Source organism: Stegostoma tigrinum, chromosome 1 (genome assembly GCF_030684315.1).
Source record: "Stegostoma tigrinum isolate sSteTig4 chromosome 1, sSteTig4.hap1, whole genome shotgun sequence".
Taxonomy (NCBI): domain Eukaryota; kingdom Metazoa; phylum Chordata; class Chondrichthyes; order Orectolobiformes; family Stegostomatidae; genus Stegostoma; species Stegostoma tigrinum.
Window position 1 is genome coordinate 186,365,233 of NC_081354.1, and position 16,648 is coordinate 186,381,880.

At 46.1% G+C, this 16,648-nt stretch overlaps 1 protein-coding gene across 5 annotated transcripts in view; it reads right to left on the reverse strand.

Moving 5' to 3' along the window:
- Positions 1-16,648, reverse strand: part of dysf (dysferlin, limb girdle muscular dystrophy 2B (autosomal recessive)) — a 296,195-nt gene that overhangs the window by 206,343 nt on the left and 73,204 nt on the right. For all 5 annotated transcript variants that reach the window (XM_059650606.1, XM_059650615.1, XM_059650610.1 and 2 more), the window contains exons 6-10: positions 14,236-14,429; positions 6,105-6,233; positions 2,806-2,868; positions 266-316; positions 152-182 (exon numbers count right to left, since the gene is read on the reverse strand). In XM_059650606.1, coding sequence (XP_059506589.1) covers positions 152-182; positions 266-316; positions 2,806-2,868; positions 6,105-6,233; positions 14,236-14,429 — 468 coding nt within the window. The remainder of the gene's footprint in view (positions 1-151; positions 183-265; positions 317-2,805; positions 2,869-6,104; positions 6,234-14,235; positions 14,430-16,648) is intronic.

The window sequence follows — 16,648 nt, forward strand, 5'->3', positions numbered from 1 at the left end:
TTCCAGAGGCATTTAACAAGTCATTTAACAGGGAAACAAGACCCAGCCACTTCACAGGACTCTCGTGATAATAGAACTAAAAGGAAACCAAGAGAAGGCAGTGACTGGGACAGGGACATACAGGGAGGGTTTAAGGAGGTGAGGCACTTACTTGGCTCTGAATAAACTGCCCCAATGTCCAGCTGCAAAGGGAATAAAACACAGAGATTAGTGTGAAGGGATTGTCGTTTCCAAATTCCCACAGGAATTTCCACTGTTAACTTACCTTGAACTCTCCGATCACTGAGTCCATACGCAGACAATGTGAGTTATAGGCCTGTTCAAAAAACGTTTTTAAAAAAATCAATTTCTTCACAGGAGCAATAACCACCACAAAACAACATAATCACTCTCAGTATTTAACACCAGGCAATGGGCCAAGGGCTGGAAAATGGGATTAACATAACCCGGTGCTTGTGTTGATCAACATAGACCTGATGGGCCAAAGGACCTTTGTCTGTGCCATACACTCTGACGATGACCATGATTGATCAGTTATGGATCAGTTTTCCCAACCTCTTACTCCGTTACATTGATGACTGAATTGGCGCCGCCTTGTGTTCCCACAAGGAGCTCGAACAGTTCATCCACTTCACCAACACCTTCCACCCCAACCTCACATTCACCTGGACCATCTCTGAAACCTCTCTTTCCTTCCAGTCTCCATCTCTTGCAACCTCCTGGAAATCGAGATCCACCGACTTCCACAGCTACCTAGAATACACCTCTTTCCACCCACCTTCCTGCAAAAATGCCATTCCCTATTCCCAATTCCTTCACCTTCATCACATCTGCTTCCAGGATGAGGCATTCCACTCCCATACATCCCAAATGTCCTGGTTTTTCAAGGACCGCAACTCCCCTCCCCAACTTCTGTGGTCAAGAACGCCCACGACCGCGTCTCCCGCATTTCCCGCAACTCATCCCTCACACTCTGTCCCCACAATAACAACCAAAACAGAATCCCCCTCATCCTCACATACCACCCCACCAACCTCCAGATCCAACGCATCCTTCTTCGACACTTTCGCCATCTGCAATCCGCCACCTCCCAGTTGCGAACCATTTCAACTCCCCCTCCCACTCCATGGAAGATATGTCCATCCTGGGCCTCCTGCAGTACCACAATGATGCCACCCGAAGGTTGCAGGAACAGCAACTCATATTCCGCTTGGGAACCCTGCAGCCCAATGGTATCAATGTGGACTTCACAAGCTTCAAAATCTCCCCTCCCCCCAATGCATCCCAAAACCAGCCCAGTTTGTCCCCGCCTCCCTAACCTGTCCTCCCAGCTATCCCCTCCTCCCACCTCAAGTCCCATCCCCATTTCTTACCTACTAGCCTTATCCCATCCACTTGACCTGTCCGTCCTCCCTGGACTGACCTATCCCCTCCCTAACTCCCCACCTACACTCACCTTCACTGGCTCCATCCCTGCCCCCTTGACCTGTCTGTCTCCTCTCCACCTATTTTCCTTTATCCATCTTCTATCTGCCTCCTCTTTCTCCCTATTTATTTCAGAATCCCCCTTCCCCTCCTCCATTTCTGAAGAAGAGTCTAGATTCGAAACATCAGCTTTCCTGCTCCTCTGATGCTGCTTGGACTGCTGTGTTCATCCAGCTCCACACCTTGTTATCTCAGACATCAGACTGATTTTGTTTTACTCATATACAGGATGAGGGCATCACTTTCCAGGCTAGCATTTATTGCCCATTCCTAATTACCCAGAGGGCAGTCAACCACATTTGCCATGGGTCTGAAGTCACATGTCAGCCAGACCAGGTAACGATTGCAGTTTCCTTCTCTAAATCAGATGGGTCTTTCCCCTGACAATGGATTCATGGTTATCATCAGACTCTGAATTCCTGATTTTAATTGAACTGCCTGCTGTGTCAGGATTTGAACGCAAGTCTCCAAACATTCCCTGGGTCTCTCAATTAAGATTGCAGCGATAATGCCACTAGACCAGTGCCTCCACAGGTCGAGGCAATACCTGGATAATGCACCAGGCCACTCATGGCCCTCACACTTTCATTTAATTCAAAGAAGGTGCCCTGTTTGATCGGGTATTTTTCCCCGAAAAGGGCAGGTCATGCACATGAACAAATACAGCTTTCAGAAAGTGGTGACCAGCCCAAGAGGTAAACAGTAAACTGATGGCTTGTGTAATGGGATTTTTCAGGAAGTGCTGTCCCATCACTTTTCAATGAGTGTTATGCAGAGGTTGGGCATTTTCAGAGTTTGTGAAGTGAGGGCTTGAGCCCAGACATCACCAAAACCATTTCAACAATAATCCGCAGTGAGAAGTTCTTCAAGTGCCATTAGCTTTCAAACAAACTGTATCTGAAAATTACCAAAACCAATTTAATACTTCCCATAACAATTGAAAATGATGAGATGAAAGTTTAAATTTATCTCATTAAGAACGTGGGACAACTGTTATAAAATGTAGTTGAGATCTGAACCAAAAATAGTAAACAAGAGAAAAAGGAGCGAATGAGAGATAACAAAGTGTGGAGCTGGATGAACACAGCAGGCCAAGCAGCATCTCAGGAGCACAAAAGCTGACGTTTCGGGCCTTGACCCTTCATCAGAGTCAAAAGGACTCGTCCTGCTCTTAAACTCTGCACTGTCCACATCAAACCCTCCAAGGACAGGGACAGCACGGGGTTAGATACAGAGTAAAGCTCCCTCTACACCATGCCCATTGAATACTCCCAGGACAGGGTTAGGGAAAGAGTCCATATCGAACAGTCTCGCACTCACCATAATGAAAATCGGCTCATCAAAGAGATCAGCAGGTGTCTCGTAGAAGTTGAAGAAAAATGTCTGTATAACAACAGAGAAGAAGGCTGTATTTTAGTCACACGATTGTACAGGTACATCCAGGAAGGGAACGTATTCCTGTCAGCAGGAATCACATCAGAGTAGGCCTCTGCAGACCCTCCAGTGCACTCTGAGCATCATGGGCCATGGCTAACTCACTGTGAAACCCATCTCCCCCTCTCCAGTGATATCGAGCTGGTGTGTGACAGAACGTTGACCTCAAAATTTTACATTAATCCTTTCACTTGAACCTAGTCGGTGAAACTGTGGAATACAATACCAGGTTAGTCATTGTCAAAATTCAGCTTTCGATTGGAAGCCACTTAAAAAAAGGAGTGAATGGATATTTAAACAGGGTGGGTAAATATAACTGTTGGAATGGATTCTTTCTGTGCTGTACTCCATTGTAAACCTCAACTGAAAGTAATGAATAAATGAATTACATTTTCATTTTGCTTCCTACAGCCTCTAAATGGTGTGAAGTATTTCACAGACAATGGAGGCCTTTTGAAATGAGTTTGTTCTCTGAATGTCATCAGTTGTTCAGCCTCCACTGAGTAATACAACATGATCAACAGTTTTCTCATGTCCAGCTTCGAGATTGCTCATCAGAGGATGTGGGTGTCAGCATTTATTGTTTGTTGTTAATTGCCCTGGAATTGAGAGCAGAGCATTTCAGAGGGCGGTTGTGTAACAGACCAGGGAAACAGCAGAATTCCTTCTCTGCAGGAGATTCGTGAAACTGACGGTTTTCGCAACAACTGACACAGGGTCACCATTAGACTTTTTTTTTCACTAAATTATAGTTTCACCATCTGCCTTGGGGGTTTCAATCGCAAGTCCTGAGAACCTTTGCCTAGGATTTGGAATTCCTCATCCAGTGACATTATCCCTATGCTAACATCTCCCTCCAGAGCTGAAAATACGAGGTACGATGCCAATCAAGATGGATATTTTGTCCACTTTCTTGAGTGTTGTTGGGGCTGTACTCATCCAGAGAAGTGGGGAGTATTCCATCACACTCCTGACTTGTAGATGGTGGTCAGGCTTTGAGGAGTCAGGACGTGAGTTACTCACTGCAGTATTCCTCACTTCTGGCCTGCCCTTGTAGCCACTGTGTTTATGTGGTGAGCCCGGTTGAGTTTCCAGGAAGACAATACTGGGAATTCTGTGATCGTAACACTGTCAACACATGCTATCACTGAGTTAGAGGGTTCAAGCCCATTGCACATTTGCGTGATGTTAAGATAAACATCTCCACCTAGATACATTGTGCTGAAGTGTTAAAACACTGTGTGTGTTCAGAGTAGCGCGAAAAATTCTTCATCATTACCGAAAGGGAACGTTTCAGAGTGCCCAGAACACTAGAATTTAGCATGATCGAACAGGAAATTCATAACAAGGCAGAAGGCCAATTGGCCCATCATTTCACAATTGCAAAGTTTTGAAACACAGCTACGTTTTCCATGTAAAAAGCAGCATGGTGGCTCAGTGGTTAGCACTGCAGCCTCACAGCGCCAGGGACCCAGATTCGATTCCAGCTTCGGGCGACTGTCTGTGTGCAGTTTGCACATTCTCCCTGTGTCTGCGTGGGTTTCCTCTGGGTGCTCCGGTTTCCTCCCACAGTCTAAAAGTGTGCAGGCTAGGTGGATTGGCCATGCTTAAAATGCCCACAGTGCCCAGAGATGTTTAGGTTAGGAGGGTTAGACATGGGGAATGGTTCTGGATGGGATGCTCTTCAGAGGGGTGTTGTAGACTTGTTGGGCCAAGTGGCCTGATTCCACACTGTAGGGGTTCTCTGATCTGGAGTGGTGATAGCTTTGATATTATTTGCTGATGGTGACAACACAGCCATCATGCTGAATTTCAAACAGCTGGGCCACCGGCAACCTCTCTGACAACTGCCAATAAAACACAGGATCAGAGTGGGCCTTTTAGCCCTTCAAGTCACCTCCATTATTCAATGAGATCATGGCTCTTCTGGTAATCCTGGATTTCTCTTCCCTCGCTCATCTCCATAATTATTGATTCCTTTATTGATGAAAATCTGTCTACCTCAGCTTTGAACATCCCGAATGGCCCAGCCTCAACAGCTCTTTGAAGTAAAGAATTCCACCAATTCACTCCCCACTGAGAGAAGAAATTCCTCCCTGTCAACATCTGAAATGATGCGCCATGCTCCTCAGTTCCAATGGACGACAGGTGTTGACCCATGTATCACCGTTATCTTCTCAGCTCGCTGTGGAGTCAGTATTCTCCCACAATGTTCAACCCCACTGCAAATGGTCCAAAGGCAGCTCAGCCTCTCAGTGAGTCAGCTCTCTCACTGAGGAGCACGAGGCTGGGCCAGCCCTTGGCCCAGTGTGGAGTTATCTTGCATGACCTTGTGTGGAGTGGTGGTGTGAGCAGGGCATATAGAGATAGGCATTTCTGATACCTGGCAGCACACACAATGTATTATCGGGACTGGGAATCACAGGGGTATCGTCCTCCTCCTGAGGGAGAACTAGGGGGCCATCAAACTGCCCCACATCAGTTAACACACATTGTGCACAGACTGGACCAATCCCCCTTGATTGACAACTGTTTCAGCAGCTCAGGTAGTGCCAGATCTACACCAGAACATTTTTTTTTCCTTTGTTCATTGATGGGATGAGGGCATTGCTGGCCAGGCAGCATTTATTGCCCATCTTTAATTTCCCAGAGGGCAGTTAAGAGTCAACCACATTGCTGTGGGTCTGGAGTCACATGTAGGCCAGACCAGGTTAGGATGGCAGTTTCCTTCCTTAAAGAACATTAGTGAAGCAGATGGGTGTTTCCCCCAACAATCGACAATGGATTCACGGCCATGGTTAGATTGTTAATTTATTGAATTCAAATTCCACTAACTGCCGTTGGGGAGTTCGAACCCAGGTCCCCAAGACATTATCTGGGTCTCTGAATTAACAATAATACCACTAGGCCATCACCCCTCCCTTCATGTAGCCCCTAGCAGAAGGACCACATGGATCCTGGATTCAGGTCGGCAGAGATTTTAGTACCTTCCTGAAAGGGGTTGAGGGAACCAGATGGTCCAAATGACAATCAGCAACGGTTACGTCTTAGAAATTTTCCAAATTCAAATTTCACCACCATTGCTCCATGGTGAGATTGGAACCCACGTCCCGTGGGCCTCAGGGTTCTTACTCAAGATCACGAGACTACCGTCGAATAAGGGCAAGGAGAAATCTGTGTCTTACCTCATCAAAGACGGGATTATTTCCCTTACGAATGCGTGTTGTCTTGGTTTGGCCAGCAACTGTAACTTTAATGACCGGTCTGATGTTGATACCTGGCAGTTGGCGTGCTTCAACAACACACACTCTGACCTGCAAACCGCAAAAAAAACCAATCTGGTAAAATGCCCATCTCGTCTGGAAACCTGTTGTTCTTTCACAGGAGCAAAGGATTCCTCCCCAGCTATATAACGGTACTTCAGCAGTATTCCCACAACTGCAGAGGCTGCACAAAGGAATGGACGGGCCAGGAGAATAGGCAAAGAAGCAACAGGTGGAATGCAGTTTGGGAAAGTGTGAGCTTTGGTAGGAAGAACAGAGGCATGGACTATCTTCTAAATGAAGAAACGCTTTGGAAATCTGAAGCAAAAAGGGACTTGCAGGTCCTAGGTCAGGATTCCCTTAAGATTAACACGCAGATTCACTTTTCCAGTAAAAAGCCAAATGCAATGTTAGCCTGCATTTCTATAGGGCTAGAATACAAGAGCAGAGACGAACTGCTCGAGGGTGTACAAGTCTCTGGTCAGACTGCTTTTGGAACATTGTGAGCAGTGTTGATCCCCGTATCTAAGGAAGGATGTGCTGGTATTGGAGTGGCTCCAGGGGAAATTTACAAGAATGATCCCTGGGTTGAAGGGCTTGTCATATAAGGAGAGGTTGAGGACTCTGGGTATGCAGTTGATGGAGTTGGGAAGGATGAGGAGGAGACCTGATTGAAACTTACAGAATATTAAGAGGCCTGGATAGAGTGGATGTACAGAAGATGCTTCCACCAGTAGGAGAGGCTAAGACCCAAGGGCATAGCCTCAGAGTAAAGGGATGACCCTTTGGAACTGAGATGAGGGAGAATTTCTTCAGCCAGTGGGTGGTGAATCTGCGGAACACATTGCTGCAGAGGGATGCGGGGGCCAAGTCATTAAGGCAGAGATAGATAGGTTCTTGATTAGTAAGGGGTCAAGGGTTATAGGGTTGAGAAACATATCAGCCATGATTGAATGGTGGAAAAGGTTTGATGGGCTGAATGGCCTAATTCTGCCCCTATGTCTTCTGGTGGCCTGGATAGTACAAGTGAAGATGAATTGGGCAACGTTTCGGTCCAATCCAGAGTGACACATGACTTATTACTTGGTCTCCATTTTTGGATCACTCATGGCTACAGAAATAACCAAAACAGGCAAACTACATAATCAACCCAGTATCTAACTGCCAGTTTGAAAAGGCACAGCAGGAACACACAGAATACCCATCAGGTTTAACACTGATTGTGGAAAGATGATTAAAATATTGGTACTCAGGGCTATTGGGGACAGTGGCTCAGTGATTAGCACTGTTGCCTCACAGTGCCAGTGTCCTGGGATTGATTCCACCCTCGGGCAACTGCCTGTGTGGAGTTTCCACATTCTCCCCGTGTCTGTGTGAGTTTCAACTGAGTGTTGTTTTCCTCCCACAGTCTAAAGATGTGCAGGCTAGGTGGGTTGTCCTTTGGAAATTGGCCTGTAGTGTCCAGGGGCATTTAGATTAGGTGGGTTAGGCATGGGGAATGGGTCTGGGTGGGATGCTCTTTGGAGGAGCAGTATGGACTTGTTGGGCTGAAGGGCCTGTTTCCACACTGCAGGGGTTTTAATGATACAGAAACCCATTGCTCCTGTGAAAGCACCTTAGGGGGTCACTGGCAGCCAACATACAAACACAATGCCGGACAGCGGTACACTAACATTAACTTTAAAAATCTGACTTGCAAACACTTCCTTGTAGTTGCAATCATCTCTTTTACATTGTCCTGCCTTGTGTTCCAACAAATCAAATGGGCTCAAAACCCATTCACATCACAGGGACTGCTTTTATTCAATTAATGACATTCTGCCTTCTCTCTCCGAATCCCAACTGATCACTGCTCTTTCATTGAAGGGTTTTAGTATATCTTCCAGGGACAGAGTGCCTAAGCCTTTGGGCACCGATCGATAAGGCAGTTTGGTCCTATGAAGCCACTTGCATTGAAATAGCACATTTGACCAAGAAAACTATACTCCAAGGTAATGGGAACTGCAGATGCTGGAGAATCCAAGACAACAAAATGTGAGGCTGGATGAACACAGCAGGCCAAGCAGCTCTCTGATGAAGGGTCTAGGCCCGAAACGTCAGCTTTTGTGCTCCTGAGATGCTGCTTGTCCTGCTGTGTTCATCCAGCCTCACATTTTGTTGTCCTATACTCCAAGGTGCTTCCTAGGGTTGCTGTCAAATAGACTGATTTAAATGGGGAGAGATCACTGAACAGCGATCTAAGAGTCCTGGGATATAAACAATTAAATGTAAGGACACAAGTACATCATGTGTTAGGAAAGCGAACAGTGTGTTGATATTTATTACCTGGGGAATGGCGTTCTCCTGCACAATTATACAGGGCATTGTTAAGGCCACATCTGCATTATGGTGTCCAGTTTTGGCATCATAATCTGACAGGGAGTTTTGCAAACAGCTCAGATACATTTCATCTGATTCATTGAAGGATACATCCTGCAAAAGGGCTATCTCCTCATGAGGAAAGGTTGGACAGGGTGGGTCTGTGTCCTTTGAGGAGAATGGAAAGTGATCTCAGCAGAACATACAAGATCGTTAGTGCACTTGACAGGGTACATGCTACAGGAGTTGGGACGTCATGTTGGAGCTGTACAGGATGTTGGTTAGGCCACGTTTGGGATGTTGCGCACAGTTCTGGTCGCCCTGCTAACTGGAAAAGTGCAGAAAAGATTTACAAGGATGTTGCCGAGACAGAAGGGTTTGAGTCATAAGGAGAAGTTGAACAGGGTGGGACTCTTTTCCCTGGAGCATAGAAGGCCAAGGGGTGACCTTATTGAGGTTTATAAAATCATGAGGGACATATTAGGATGAATAGTCAAGGTCTTTTCCCCAGGAGGGGAAACTGGAGGGTACAGTTTAAGGTGAGAGGGGAAAGGTTTAAAAGAGAACCAAGGTGCAACTTTTTCACGCAGAAGGTGGTGCGTGTATGGCATAAGCTGCTGGAGGAAGTGGTAGATGCTGGTCCAATTACAACATTTAAAAGACATTTGGCTGGGGATAGCGATAGTAAAGGTTTAGAGAGATATGGGCCAAATGCAGGTAACTGGGGCTAATTTAGTTCAGTCTGGGAAGCCTGATCTGCATGGGCGAGTTAGGCCGAAGGGTCAATTTCTGTGCTATTTGACTCTATGATGGGAGAGACCAGAACAACAGTTGAAAATGAGGGGTCACACAGTGTGGAACTGGAGGAACACAGCAGGCCAGGAAAGCTGATTTCCTGCTCCTCTGATGCTGCCTGGCCTGCTGTGTTCCTTCAGCTTCACACTGTGTTATCTCTGACTCCAGCATCTGCAGTTCTTAATGTCTCTCCTAAAATGACGGGTCCCTATTTAAGATGCATGTTAATGTGAAATAATCTTCTCTCCTCGAGCATTGGTAATCTGTGGAAATTTCATGTCCAGGTAACAGTGGGGCCTGGATGATTGAATGTTTTTAAGGTAGAATTCAACATTTTTTCAATAGATGAGAGAGTCAAGGATGGTGAAGTTGAAATCACAGCCAGACCTTATCAAAAAGATAAAGTTCTAAATTTTAGGAAGGGCAATTTTGATGGTATTGGGCAAGAACTTTCAGAAGTTGGTTTGCAGGTAAAGGGATGGCTGGAAAATGGGAAGCCTTCAAAAATGAGATAAGGAGAGTCCAGAGACAGTATGTTCCTGTTGGGGTGAAGGCAGGGCTGGTAGGGATAGGGAATGCCAGGTGACTAGAGAAATTAATGTTTTGGTCAAGAAAAAGATGGGAGCATGTGTCAGGTATAGATAGCAGGATTCAAGTGAATCCCTGGAAGAGTATAAAGGCAGTAGGAGTAGACTTAAGAGGGAAATCAGGAGGGCAAAAAGGGGACATAAAATAGATTTGACAAATAGGGTTAAAGAGAATCCAAAGGGATTCTGCAAATGCGTGAAGGACAAAAGGGTACATAGGGAGAGAATCAAGTCCCTTAAAGATCAGCAAGGCCAAATATGTGTAGAAGAGCAGGAGATGGGAAGATACTAAATGCACATTTTGCATCAGTGTTTAACGTGGGGAAGGATACGGAAAATATAGAATGTGGGGAAATTTATAACAACATCTTGGAAAATGTCCATTTTGCAGAGGAGGAGATGCTGGATGTCTTAAAACACAGTGGGAAGCGAGGGAAGTGATTGCTGGGCCCCTGCTGAGATATTTGTATCATTGATAGTCACTGGTGAGGTGCCAGAAGATTGGAGGTTGGCTAACATGGTGCTACTATTAAGAAAGGTGGTAAGGAAAACCCAGGGAACTATCGACCAGTGAGCCTGACATCGGTGGTGGGCAAATTCTTAGAGGAAATTCCTAGGGACAGAATTTACATGCTTTTGGAAAGACAAGGGCTGATTAGGGATAGTCAACATGGCTTTGTATGTGGGAAATCATGTCTCACTAAATTAATTGAGTTTTTTGAAGTAACAAAGAGGATTGATGAAGGCAGAGTGCTGGAAGTGATCTGTATGGTTTTCAGTAAGGAGTTTGACAATGTTCCTCATGGCTGACTGGTTAGCAAGGTTCGATCACACGGAATACTGGGAGAACGAGCCACTTGGACACAGAACTGGCGCAAAGGTGGTGGTGGAGGGTTGACTTTGAGACTGGAGGCCTGTGGCCAGGATCGGTGCTGGGTCCACAGCTTTTTATCATTTATATAAATGATTTGGATATGAATACAGTATATGAATACTTGTTAGTAAGTTTGCGGATGACACTAAAATTGGAGGTGTAGTGGAGAGCAAGGAAGGTTACCTCAGAGTACATCAGGACCTTGATCATATGTGCCAGTGGGCCGAGGAGTAGCAGCAGTTCAATTTAGATAAATGTAAGGAAAGGCAACCCAGTGCAGGACTTATACACTTAATGGTAAGGTCACTGGGGGTGTTGCTGAGGGGTGAGCTTACAGACGTTTATAAAATTATGAGGGGCATGGATAGGATGAATAGACAAGGTCTTCACCCCAGGGTCGGGCAATCCAAAAGTAGAGGGCATAGTTTTCAGGTGAGTGGGGAAAGATTTCAAAGGGACCTAAGGGGCAACTTTTTCATGAAGACAGTCTGGGCCATTGAATGTTTTTAAGGTAGAATTTAATACTTTTTCCAATAGATGAAGGAATCAAGCATTTGGGGAGCAGAGGATAGCACACTTGCAATCACAGCCAGATCTTACAAAATGTCAGAGCTGTTTGGTTCAATCCTGCCCCCAATTTGACACATAAGTCATGGAGAGAGATGTTCAGGTCGGTGACAAAACGTATGCTCAATGAGGTAAGCTTTGAGGAGCATCTTGAGGGAAGCAAGTGAGGAAGAAACATGGAGACAATGCCACAGTTTTAGGGCCTTGGCAGTTAAGGATATAGGCACCAATGGGCAGGTGGGTGGTGTCATGGCAATGTTTGTGTAATCCAGAGACCCAGGTTAGTGTTCTAGTGACACGGTTCGAACCTCATTCTGCTCCACTAATTAAACAAGTAAATTAAACAAGTTTTGGAAGGTCGAATTTGAATGCAGAATACAGGGTTACTGGCAGGATTCTCAGCAGTGTGGAGGAACAGAGAGATCTTGGGGACCACATCCATTGATCCCTCAAAGTTGCTACTCAAGTCAATAAGGTTGTAAAGAAGGCGTACGGTGTGTTGGCTTTTATTAACAGGGGAATTGAGTTTAAGAGCCATGAGATTATGCTGCAGCTCTATAACACTCTGGTTAGACCACACTTGGAATATTGTGTTCAGTTCTGGTCACCTCATTATAGGGAGGATGTGGAAGCTTTGGAGAGGGTGCAGAGGAGATTTACCAGGATGCTGCCTGGGTTGGAGGGCAGGTCTTATGAGGAAAGGTTGAGGGAGCTAGGGCTTTTTCCATTGGAGTGAAGAAGGGTGAGAGGTGACTTGATAGAGGTGTACAAGATGATGAAAGGCACAGATAGAGTGGATAGTCAGAGACTTTTACCCAGGGCAGAAATGACTAATATGAGGGGCCATAATTTTAAAGTGATTGCAGGAAGGTATGGGGAGATGTCAGTGGTAGGTTCTTCACAGAGAGAGTGGTGGGTGTGTGGAATGCGCTGCCAGGAGTGGTAGTGGAGTCAGATACATGAGGGACATTTAAGTGACTCTTGGATGGGCACATGGATGGATCTAAAATGTAGGGTATGCAGGATAGTTTGATCTTAGGGTAGGATAATAGGTCAGCATAACATTGTGGGCCGAAGGGCTTGTGCCATGCTGTACTGTTCTGTGTTCTAAATGTTGCTTTTTAAAACAGTTTACAATCTTCTCCAGGCCTTATAGACATGATAGAGTTATTATTTTATGTCAAACCGCTCTAAAATCAATGCGTGAAAAACTGATGGATAATTACAGGAAGGACAATCAGGTGGATTGCCCAATGGCTAAAAGATCATCTCCCAGACACAAAACCTCAAGGTCTCAACACGTATTTGACATTCTTCGCTTGGCCTGGATCTAGCAGCTCTGTGATAGCCAAGAAACTTCCCCAATTTATCTGTTCCTTCATTGCCCAATGGAATTCCCTTATTCCGGGGCGGCACAGTGGCTCAGTGGTTAGCACTGCAACCTCACAGTGCCAAGGACCCGGGTTCGATTCCAGCCTCGGGTAACTGTCTGTGTGGAGTTTGCACATTCTCCCTGTGTCTGCGTGGGTTTCCTCCAGGTGCTGTGGTTTCCTCCCACAGTCCAAAGATGTGCAGGCTAGGTGGATTGCCCATACTAAATTGCCCATAGTGTTCAGGGTTGTGTGGGATGTTTCAAGGGGCGGTGTGGGCTTGTTGGGCTGAAGGGCATGTTTCAACACTGTAGGGAATCTAATCTAATCTAATCTAGTGCACTCACTTTCCTCATTACAAGCCAGGGTTAGAAGAAATCATGCCACAGTGCCTTTCAGTAAAAAGGAAATGAAAGTGCTCCTTCGCTTGCAGCGAAATGAGTGAACGCCCACATTGACCTTGACAGAAGAGGAGAAAAAGAAAGTATTTTGAATGGCGAGAAGAAATTCTTCTCAGGAAGAATTTTGATACCACCCAGGACAAAGCATCCCGCTTGGTTGACACCATATTCACCATCTTAAATATCCACTCCCTCCACCACCGACACTCAGTAGCAGCAGTGTGTACTATTTACAAGATGCACTGCAGAAATTCACCAAAGATCCTCAGACAGAACCTTCCAAACCCATAACCACTTCTGTCTAGAAGGGCAAGGGCAGCAGGTACATGGGAACCCCATAACCTTCAAGTTCCCTCCAAACCACTCACCATCCTGACTTGGAAATATTTTGCCGTTCCTTTGCTGTCACTGGGTCAAAATCCTGGAATTACCTCCCAAGGGCATTGTGGGTTAATGTAGAGCACATGGACTGCACTAGCTCACACCCACCTTCTCAAGGGCAACATGATTACCCCTTCCAACAATGTCCAATCATACAATAGCTACACTATGGAAACAGGCTATTTGGTCTATTGAGTCTATACTGAGCTGCTGAACTGCAGCCCACACAGACCCAGCTCTCCTACCCTATTCCTGTGGCCCTGCATTTCCCATGGCCATTCCACCGAGCCAGCACATCTTTGTACTATGGGAGGAAGCCGGAGCACCCAGAGGAAGCCCACGCAGACATGGGGAGAATGTGCAAACTCCACATGGACAGCGACTCGAGGGTGGAAGCAAGCTGGGTCCCTGGTTCTGTTAGGCAGCAGCGCTAACCACTGAGCCCTTATGCTGCCCCAATGTCATTAGAAGAATATAAAATAAGGTCTTATTAATAATAAATAAATTGATCAAAGGAATAGGATTTGATGATTGATGTGGTCATTCACTCATTTTGGTTTCTTCCTCCAAGGCTGGCAAAATCAAAATTATTGTAGTGGATGAGAGAGTATGAGTATTGGACTCTTTATCCATCCTATTACACTACCCCACAACCAATTCCACCCCACCCCATCAGAACAGAGTCCTCAGCCCGAGTGTCCAAACCAGGTGGTCACTTACCTGGAAGTCCTGCAGTTTGTTCGGGAGCAGAACCTTGGTTGGGCGCTTCCTTTTCCTGATGCCATGGATCATGGTGGATGGTGGTTTCTTTGGCATTGCGGGCATCTCTGTCCCTGGTATCCCCGGTGTGGACTCACCCTCATCACCTGTGGCCAAAGGATCTTCCGTGTCCTCCTCTCCCTCACCGGCAGTGTCTGCAGGGAGACATGAAGAAGGTGGGCGCTCACAGATTGCAAGGTGAGACAACAAGGCTCTTATTCATTAATGGGATGGGATCTTCTCCGTGCTGACAAGACTGGCATTTCTCGCCCATCCTGTAGTACTCTTAGAGACAGTAGGAATTGCCGATGCTGGCGTTTGAGATAACAAGGTGTAGAGCTGGAGGAACACAGCAGGCCAAACAGCATCAGAGGAGCAGGAAAGCTAATGTTTTGGGTTTGGACCTTCTCCATAAATTCTGAAGAAGGGTCCAGCCCGAAACATTAGTTTTCCTGGTCGTCTGCTGCTGCCTGGCCTGCTGTTTTCCTTCAGCTCTACACCTTGTTATCTCTAGTGCTCTTAGACTCAGTTACTCACCACAACAGCTTTCCATTTTATTTGTTATTCGTTCTCAGGATGTGGGTATCACAGGCTAACCCATTTATTACCTGGCTGTGCAGAGGGACCTGGGTGTCGTTGTGTATGAATCTCAGACGCTTGGTCTGCAGGTACAATGGGTAATTAAGAAGGCAAATGGAATTTTATCCTTCATTGCTGGAGGGATGGAGTTTAAAAGCAGGGAGGTTATGTTACAAGATAATGAAATGTGAGGCTGGATGAACACAGCAGGCCCAGCAGCATCTCAGGAGCACAAAAGCTGACGTTTCGGGCCTAGACCCTTCATCCTAGGCCCAAAACGTCAGCTTTTGTGCTCCTGAGATGCTGCTGGGCCTGCTGTGTTCATCCAGCCTCACATTTCATTATCTTGGATTCTCCAGCATCTGCAGTTCCCATTATCACTGAGGTCATGTTACAGCTGTTTAGGGTGCTGGTGAGGCCGCACTTAGAGTGCTGCGTGCAATTTTGGTCTCCTTCCTTGAGAAAGGATGTGCTGACACTGGAGGGGGTGCAGTGGAGGTTCACTAGGTTGATTCTGGGATGGAGACGGATGGCTTATGGGACTGTGGTGACTGGAATTTAGAAGAATGAGAGGGGTTCTTATCGAAACGTATAACTTTCTGAAGGCAACAGATAAGACAGAAGCAGGGAGGTTGTTTCCATTGACAGGCGAAGCTAGAACTAGGGGGCATAGCCTCAAAATAAGGGGGAGGGGATTTCGGACTGAGTTGTGGAGGAACTTCTTCACCCGAACAATTGTGAATCTGTGGAATTTCCTGCTCAGTGAAGCAGTTGAGGCTTCCTCATTGAATGTTTTTAAGGCAAAGATACATAGATTTTTGAACAGGAAAGGAATTAAGGGTTATGTTGGGAGGGCGGCTAAGTGGAGCTGAGTCTATGAAAAGATCAGCCGTGATCTTATTGAATGGCAGAGCAGGCTCAAGGGGCCGGATGGCCTCCTCCTGCTCCGTATGTTTTTGTGTCCAGAGGGCTGTTAAGAAGCAACTCCTTCACTGTGAGTCTGGAGTCACATGTAGGCCAGACCAGGTAAGGATGGCATATTTCTTCCCTGAGGGGCACTGGTGAACTGGATAGGTTTTATAACAGTTGACAATGGTTACATAGTTACCACTGGACTAACTTTTAATTCCAAGTTTTTACTGTTCTCAAACTTCACCATGTAGTTGGGTAGGGTAGGTGAGTCTTGAAACCATGTTCACCAGATCCTTAGCCTAGATTTCTGATCTCCAATCCAGTACCTTTATCTTCGGCCACTTTCTTTGCGATCAAAGCAGTCATTGTGCAGAACACCCCTGCTCGATTCGCAATAAACAACTGCACCTCCCAGTCGCGAACCATTTTAACTCCCCCCTCCCATTCCTTAGACGTCATGTCCATCCTGGGCCCCCTGCAGTGCCACAATGATGCCACCCGAAGGTTGCAGAGGCAGCAACTCATATTCTGCTTGGGAACACTGCAGTCCAATGGGGTCAATGTGGATTTCACAAGCTTCAAAATCTCCCCTCCCACTTCAGTATTCACTTATCAAGCATAGACCTGTTTCTGCCTTAAAAATATTCAAGGAGACTTGTGACTAGCTGTGTGCCACAGGGGTCGGTACTGGGACTTTTGTTAATTCTTATTTACTTTAGTGATGTGAATGTACAAGGCATGACTGGTAAGTTTGCAGATGATACAAAATTAGGAGGTATAGTTAATAGCGAGGAAGGTAATCGAGAGGGATCTTGATCAGATGGAGAAGAGGGCTAACAATCAGCAAATTCGAGTCAATACAGATAAGTGAGGTGTTGAACTT